This window comes from Olea europaea, unplaced genomic scaffold (assembly GCF_002742605.1).
Source record: "Olea europaea var. sylvestris unplaced genomic scaffold, O_europaea_v1 scaffold1223, whole genome shotgun sequence".
In the NCBI taxonomy this organism is placed as follows: Eukaryota; Viridiplantae; Streptophyta; class Magnoliopsida; order Lamiales; family Oleaceae; genus Olea; species Olea europaea.
The window spans coordinates 59,726-68,292 of NW_019229658.1; the positions used below are offsets into that span (position 1 = coordinate 59,726).

General features: G+C 37.0%; 1 protein-coding gene across 1 annotated transcript; it reads right to left on the reverse strand.

The window, feature by feature from the left end:
* Positions 1–361: 361 nt before the first annotated feature.
* LOC111374241 lies at positions 362–8,455 on the reverse strand. Its single transcript, XM_022996893.1, has 12 exons — positions 6,022–8,455; positions 5,802–5,930; positions 5,510–5,704; positions 5,361–5,413; positions 5,100–5,263; positions 3,842–3,993; positions 3,527–3,739; positions 3,162–3,410; positions 2,919–3,066; positions 2,632–2,765; positions 804–890; positions 362–728 (listed from the first exon to the last, which is right to left on the reverse strand). Exons 1-12 carry the CDS (start codon positions 8,368–8,370, stop codon positions 642–644), a joined length of 3,960 nt encoding a protein of 1,319 aa, XP_022852661.1. The 5' UTR covers positions 8,371–8,455; the 3' UTR covers positions 362–641.
* Positions 8,456–8,567: the final 112 nt, after the last annotated feature.

Here is an 8,567-nt window from a genome sequence, read left to right on the forward strand (position 1 = left end):
GGGCTTATATAAATATGATTAGGATTTTCAAAATTGAAGTGATTTTATTATTCTTGCTAGTACAAGAAGAAAACTCTAATGCGACAATCTGTTCTCTATGTGGATCACCGTTGGAGGCTGGACAATTGAACAGCTGTGGGAAACAGATCCAAGTTGCTGGAACAAAGATATGACAAAGGAGTTCGTAGATCTTGTAAAGGTACATCTTTATCACAATTTCTATCTAAACACAAAGGTGATTCTTGGTGAGAATCGAAATCTGTTTTTAATTTTTCGCTGCACATGTTAAGTAGATTCCCAACGTAGGCAAACTAGTTTGAGAAGTGGGATGTTACTGTAGGCCGCATTAGCTGAATACAAGGAGTCAAATTTCGCTTTATACACAACTATCCTCGGAAAACAATCAGATAAGAATGTCAACCATAAGAGTTTCTTGTATACAATTTTCGTATCCATAAACAGTAGGTGCTCCTGTTTTCCCTATCTTTGGTCGAACTACTTTACAAACCTTACTCCTCTATGTACAATTCAGGCCTTTATATCAACCTGCACAGCCAGATATCAAAATTCTTCATTGGGCTCAAACTGCCCGTCCTCAACTGCATACCTACAGTAAACATATTCAAATCTGTTTTTTTGTACTAGCTTACAGCTTCAAAAAAGAGGACTTGTGGTTGCAGGAGTGCTCTTTCACACATATTAAGAACATCATTCCAGCCTCCAATTTCCTAGACATCAGATAACCATTATAGATTAGCTGCAAATATGAAATGAAGGAATACATGGCAATAGAAGGCAATTACCTTTACAATTTCGTCGTCATACATGATCCACTGTTGATGATCGTGCTTGTAGGCAAAAGAAACATAGTGCTGCCCATAAAAGCAAACCTAAACATGACAAAATTTGAATGGATAAAAAAAATCTGGCAAGTCTGTGTTAAAAATAGTTGCCTGACTTCAAAGTTGTTCAACTAATGAATGCTGAGCAGTAGAGAAAATAATTCCTCTTTATTGTTATGAGAATGGAGAGTAAGGATTGAAGGATATGCTTCGAAAAAAAAAAATAACATATAAATAGAAATAATAGCTGTCATGGGAGGAATAAGGAAAAATGTTCTTAGTGTTTCGGTTCGACTAAAGAGGATAAAAATATGAGATGATATTAGGACGAATAAATTGAAAAGTGGCTACAAGGATGGTATATGATCATAAACTACAGACAGTGTCGAATCTAGGACTTTGAGTCAGTAGGGGCGGCCGTTGATTGCCGTCAGCCGTAATAAAGTATTAAGAACCCGTTTGATGTCCTTTTTGAAGCAAAAAATGCATTTTGAAATAGTGATTTAATGGTAAACGTGAGGTTAAAAATAAGGAAAAAATTTTAAATTTGCATGTAATATTATTTTATTGAAAAATGTATGGTTAAAAATAAGATAAATAAAAATGTATTTTGAAAAAAAATGAAAATAAAACAAGGCTTAAAATTTAAATATGACAATTATTTTGTTCATATTGAACATATATAATTTTGTTATAAGAATAAATCGTACATTTACCAAATGACATTGTTGCCAAGTTTCGTATAATTTAAAGGAAGAGCATGATTTTGAATCTTTATAATTTCATTAAACCCAATAAATGTAATATATATTATTTTGTTGAATTGTGTCAAGCGCAATGGTTGTCAGAGTAGTCAGGCTGTCAATGTTCAAAATAGGAGCTCATGGTTCGAATCTCATCCAACCCTTTCCTATTGCATTAATTTTGGTAGAAATTGTAAAACTAAAAAAATTGCACAATAAATTGGCTGTGAAAAGATTCGAAACCGAGACTTGCAAAACATACATGTAAGCTCTAACCATTTCAACCAGAAGGCGAGTTTGAAAAAAGAAAGAATTATAAGTAATATAAGCTAAAACCTTAATCTATTATCAGCCCAAAAAAAATGCTTCCGACGGATCTAGCTAGGGCGGCCGCTTAACTTGTCACTACCTAGATCTGTCACTGACTATAGAGCGAGTTAAAATGTATGACCTACTAGATGGCTATTAGTCATCGAAGAACAAATGTTCTACTCTTCAAAGAAACCTTCCCCCCCCCCTCCCCCTCCCCAACTAAAAAAACCCCCCCCCCCCCCCCCCCCCCCCCAACTAGTTTCTAGCCATCTTCTAACTCTGAACGAAGAAGGCAAGCAGAAGAATCCTTTTTATTTTTCCTTCTCATATATGAAATGTTCCATCCACCCAAAAAAGGTGAAACAAGCAGCTATCTGAAGCAAATGATGGTTTGTCCTTGACGTTTGTACAACCAGGCCATTGATGATTTATTTTAACTAGGATAGATTACTGTAATTCACTGAATCAAAAAAGGAAAAAACACACACACACACACACACACACACAAACACTTACAATTTGATGTCCTAGTGCTTTCAAAAGAATCAATATCAGTGCTTACCAAGATAGTTATGCACATTCATTTACATTTTTTTCCTTCTCTTTCAGTTAAAATCAATAGACTGCTTTAAAGATGATATCTCTAGTGCACAAGAATAAAGCCCCCACTTAGAAAGTTTCGCAAAAGCAAAATATGTAAAATAGAAACTACAAAGAAAAAGACTTAAGCGTACCACAAAAACCAAGCGATGTGTGCATTTTTGGTCAAGACCATGATAAAGTACACTGATATCAATCTCAGTGGTAAAGGCTGCTAATGTTGCTGTTATGTCATCAACACATTCACAAGCATTCTGCCAACCCAGAACTACGAAAAGTAAAGCCATGTATCAAATTCAGCATCTCATGCGATCCAAAATAAGTAAAGTGGTGATTCAGTTTACTAAATTGAGCTCCATTCAGGCACACACAAGAAATAAAGAAATGTATAGGTAAAGATAAAATGTAACAGGGAGTTTACCAGCTGTGAAAACATAGGGTTGAGCTGAGAGAACATAGTGAGTGTAGTTGAGCTTTCGACAGCCCCCAACCTCTGGATCACAAGCTAATTGGTCGATAGTCTGAACTTGGTATAAAAGCTCATCAAAGGAGCTTTTTGGGCTCATGTCCTGAAATGGTAAGGTAAATATATTTTAGCAACCCCATTTCATAAATCAAGGAACTAGGACCATTATTTGAAAAACTATCATCTAAAAAGACATGCCTTCATCCTTCTGAGAGCACTGGCATTGATATAATGAAAAAATGATTTATAATTTTGATGTCTGGACTCCAAACCGCAATTGTCACATTTCACTATTTCAAGTATGTCCATTCCAAAAAGAGAATGTGCAATACAGGGTAAACCATTGCAATCCAAGTCGCCCACCCTTACAGCAGGTTCGCAAGGGAATGATTGATGAAGGCAATTAAATATTGCCCACAGAACTTCAGAAGCATCATTCATCTGTCCCTGAAGATTTGCCAAAACAATAAACAGGAATCAAGAAATAATTTGGATTACAATCTGTTGAGGAAATGAAGAAACGGCTAAAATGAAGGAAAACCAATGCAAATGGTGTGTTTTACCTCCTGGAAGAATTTACTATCAGGATGCAGGTTGCTCAAAGCAACCCTCAAAGATGTAGGAGCAACAGCTTCTCTTCGAGTATCTGTAGGTGGCTTGCTCAGGGAAATGAAAATATCATGTAAAGCACATGTAACACAAGGATCACCAACATGAACATGTCCCGGTGATAATCTCAAATATTCATCTCGAAACCTTTTTAAGTGCCACAAGGACTGAATTCCAATAAAGAATCAATTTCTCAGGCCTAAAAAAATTTATTATTACGAAAGAAAACGCTTACGAAACAACAAGAAAGCATGCTCTCTAATTCCAACCTGTATTATGACGTTGAGAAAGCAATTATATTCACCAACTTCATTTTTCAGACCAGGGCCACACATATCCATTACATTAACACTATCAGCCATGACTTTCTTTGATGAAAATTCGAACTCATCTATATCTGGACACTTCTTTCGTGGCAGTGCTAAAGTCAACATCAAAGGCAATATTCAATATGCATAAAACGTGTCTGACGTAAAATATTGAATACAATGCTGAGAAACTATGAGGAAATAGACAAAGCAACTTCAGCTGCATAAATTGTTTATATATGGAGATATGTAGAGACAGCTTCTTTCCACAGAATTGATGGGATGGATAAGACAATAGCAAGCTTCTACCAATCTACATAATGTTTCTTGTTCAAATTTGCTCAGCAATACAGAAAGTACTTCAGTACTGCTTTCTAAGAGAAATAAACAGAACAACAGAGAAAAAAAGGGGAAAAAAAAAAATTAACCAAAAATTAACTGAAAGTATGATAGATGAACATATTCAACCTCAGGCCATGAAGGCAAAGGAATACCCTGTTTATATGTTAATTCTAATGTTAGTAATATAGATAACATCATGTTACTTTAACAAATTGGAGAGATCCTCCCATAAAACGGAAGAGTGAAAAAGGAACTGACTGAAGAAGGAAGAAATAATATTATTTTTGAAGATTAAAAAGTGAGCTCGCTAAAACAAAATTGAATGCATAAATCTCTGTTACTAGGCGAAACCAAAAGCTGACTAGTTGACAAACAAAAATAAATTTTATAAACAAATATATTTAATAAGACTTCTTCTCAAAAAATAAGGTCACTTGAACTGAAACTATATTTATAGTTGGCTTACATGTAACTAAGTCGATTCCCCTTAGACATGCAGAACGAAAAAGATAATAAGACACATACATTAGCTTCAATTTATCATGTGAATATTAAATAAGATGATCCGAACATAAATTATGAATATTAAGAAATCAAGGAAGATGAGTTCCATTCTATCTGTTTTGAAATTGTTAAGACTGATTTGTCTGTATTTAGCCTGATTGAATCATTAAGCAATGCTAACATAATTGAGCAAAATTAGCTAGATTTGAAAATTAGGCAAACAAACATTCTATTTAATCCCCCCTCTTATTATAGACTATATCTATACCGCACGAACATCATAGATCAAAACTTGAGTGTTCATAATTCAAATGCTAATCAAATTTCGGCTAAATAAACATCCCAAATAACAAGCTGCAAAAATAAAATTCACCTTGGTCACCATCAGGTGTGTGGTTAGGTCCCAGATGACCAACTTCATCATTTTCCTTTTCTGAAGACATAGGTGGCTCTGCAAGATGCTTCTGTTTTTCAGCATTTTCAATTTGTCTTTCATATTCCTCTTCCTGTTGTCTTATAGCAACACAAGTCCCAGATCTGCATTGACATAGGAAATGGAAAGATACAACATATTATTCAAATGCATTTAAATGGAGAACATGCACATAAATAGGCTATGGTAAAAGAGAGATACATCTCTTCAGATGTCAGATCATGAATCATGAGCCGCCCCTTACTACCAGTGCCCTGTAAAATTTGGAGTGCAAGAGGTAAACAATAACTATGCATTCTACAGTTCTTATTTATGATAAATAACTAGTATTATCATCATGCGTTACGAACCTTCAAATCCTTGTTTTTCCTGTTCTCCTTTCTCTTTTTCTTATCCTTTATCCTCTCTTGCATATGTCTTGAATTATCCCCTTCTCCACCAAAACCCCGTTCAGATTCAACAGCAAGTTCTGCCAAAAGTGCTTCTCTGGCAGCATCAGATTTCTTTGTGGCCTCTTCTTTCTCTACCAGATCCTCCAAATGTGCCTGTAAAAAGGTGAAGAAAAGAACCTCTAATTCAACTGTTATATGATACAAGAAAGGTTGAGGGGTTTGTGTAAAAACATATTATGCCATATACTACCTGTAAATATGATTTCACTAGAGGCACCAAGATTGATCTGAAATCATGAGTAGATGCAGCATCAAGCTTAACTTCCAACTGGTGCATCAAATTAATTACGTGCAGGATCCTTGCATCAACTTTATGGAGCTGTATTGATGAGAAAAGTGAGATAACCAGCAAAGTGTACACATAGTTTGGTCTTAACAACAAAAAGAGAAAGTAAAACTAACACTACAACCTCTAAAGTCACAATGTCTTTCTGTCTGAATATTGCACTTTTTATGGAGGAGTCCACCTGATGCAAATCGTCTCTTGTTCTCCAATCATCATGATCACCAGATTCTGCATCCTTTAGAACATTCGCTATAGCATGCAGCTCAAACCTATTGTTGATTACATCAGCAATAACAGTATATCCATTGTCACTTCCAATGAGCTCTTCTCGCCTCTTCCTCAGGACAGAGCCATAACTTTGAGGGACAGAATCTACTACACGTTCTCTTTTAAAGAACTCGTCACGACAGAGATTGTCCACAGCATGCAATGCCTTATCGTAATTTAATTGGTCAGATTTTCTCCCACAAAAGCTCTGTAGGTCGTAGAATTTCTTCTCATATAACTGAAGAATCTTCTTACCTATTTGTTCTTTCTCTTCCTTTGCACATGCCCAGGATACCAATAGTTCTTCCATAGAGGGTCGTGTAAATATCCAGGATAGCAGTACATCTGAACCAAGCATAATATCGCTGCTCTCATAGCAGACGTGCGATGAAGTTGCTGAACTAGAAGAATCATCACACAATGAAGTATTGAGCTTGCAGTGAAGGAAACACTCATCAACCTCCAAATGTAAGTCATCTAGATTAGAAGTTATCTTCTCCATAGCTGCAACAATCTGAGTACCACTGACTGAACCCATGAAATTCCATTTTTCACACTCTAAAATTTCCTGCTCAATTATCTGCAAAAAATTCAAGATTTTCTCAAGATAAGGAGCACCCAGAAAGCAGATACATAGAGATGTTTGGTCCATATTGAAGTTAATGAGTTGAGAACAATCAGGAAGACGCCGCAGCGCCTCAACTGCATACTGTATAACATGGCTTTGATGACTTAAGGCTAGATGGTTGTGTTGGATTAGTAGCTGGAATTTGGCATGGATGCTTTCCAGAAGTTCCGCACATTTTGAATCATCAGTTGAAGGCCAGTTTTTATCAAGGAAACTTTTCTTAGGGCCTTCATCATCCAATTTCGTTTTTCGAGGTGATGAATCATCTTTGTGGTTTCTTGGGTTCGATTCATCAAGGAAATTAGGTGCCTCAAATTTTGAAAGTTCATTAAGCATCTTGATTGAAGCGTCTAAATCCAATGGTTTCCATGAACAATTAAGAAGCATCTCAGCCCACTCACCCTTCACTCTCTTGGGTATAATCAACCAATATTCATGTAATAAAGTTCCCATATGTTCCTTAATGACATGCTGTCTGTGTTTATCTGCATCCACAATTTTTTTATTGCAGTGATAGCACAGCCAAAATTTCCAAGCCTTATTTTCTTTCCCAAAAGATAAAGCTTCATCAAGCAACCCTTCCTTTAACGTACAATGTTTCTTGAGATCTGAAATTCTAACTCTAAGCAACTCTTTCTTCTGAACCAAATCCATTGAGTTCCAAAAAGAACGAACTCTGTCCCTTATCTCAACCAAAGAATTATATCTCCTGGCATTCCCACTTTTGCTTCTTCCTCCCTCTCTCTGCTCCATCCTTGAAGTAGAATTCAACCCCTCATTACTATCACTATTATTACATTGAGGAGACCCGGACTTATGCTGCAGAAGCCGAGCAGCAGCCACCCTCACCTCAATCTCCTGCCTACGTTCATCATGAGTCTTAGTTGCCTTCTTAATCTCATTTGTCCTTCTCCCCATTACCGATTTCAATTCCATTGGAATAAACCCAAACTTCTCTTCGCTGCCCAGATTCTTCATCCTGGTCGAAACGGATGACATGTTAGACTTCTCAATCAAACACCTTAACTCGTTTTGGACATGAGCAACTCGAGCTTCAGCTGAGGAAATGTTCAGATACCTCTCCTCCTGTAGGGTCTCATTGGCTGGGTCCGTGGGGTTTTCAATTGCCAAAGCCCTCTCGCACTCCTGCACCACCTCCTCATAGTCCTTCCTCTCGTTTGCTGTCTCTAACAACAAATTCGCATAGAATTGAGAAAACTCAATAGAATTCGGGGACAATGTGACCGACTTCCTTGCACTCTCTATTGCTTTCTTCAAATGACCCTGTTTGGCATTCGAGTCAGTGAAATACGAGGCAACCGCACAAACATTCCCCATGACATGGTGAATCAAGGCCAAATTCTCGTGTTCTGAGCACAATTTGTTCATCCACTTTAGGGCTTTCGCGTGGTTCCCTCGGCGAAGAGCAGAGAGTGCTCTCTCGTACTCGACTTTGATTGAAGCAAAGGATGAAAGCGATGCATTGTCGCTACTTCCTAAGTTCGGGGACTCAGTTTTTGCGCCTCCGTCTACAGCGGCGGCGGTGCGAGGAGTAATGTTTCGCTTCCTAGGCCCCATTTCAATTTCACCAGAAAGCAATTCAATGGCTGCATAAAATCGAACTGTACTCGCACATTTAGAGAGAGAGAAAGGACGAAGTTGTATATATACACATTATATATCGATCGGAGGCGGGAAACAATAACAACTTGAAGTTTTAGAGTTAGTTGTATTAATAACTGATTAGTTTACAAATAGACACGTGTCATACTATT

Excerpts from the sequence above, each read along its gene's own strand:
- LOC111374241 (XM_022996893.1), bottom strand. The coding sequence starts at position 8,370 with ATGGGGCCTAGGAAGCGAAACATTACTCCTCGCACCGCCGCCGCTGTA. Across the intron at positions 5,414-5,509 it reads GGAAAAACAAGGATTTGAAG|GGCACTGGTAGTAAGGGGCG; the intron begins GTTCGTAACGCA and ends CAAATTTTACAG. Across the intron at positions 3,411-3,526 it reads ATAGTAAATTCTTCCAGGAG|GGACAGATGAATGATGCTTC; the intron begins GTAAAACACACC and ends GCAAATCTTCAG.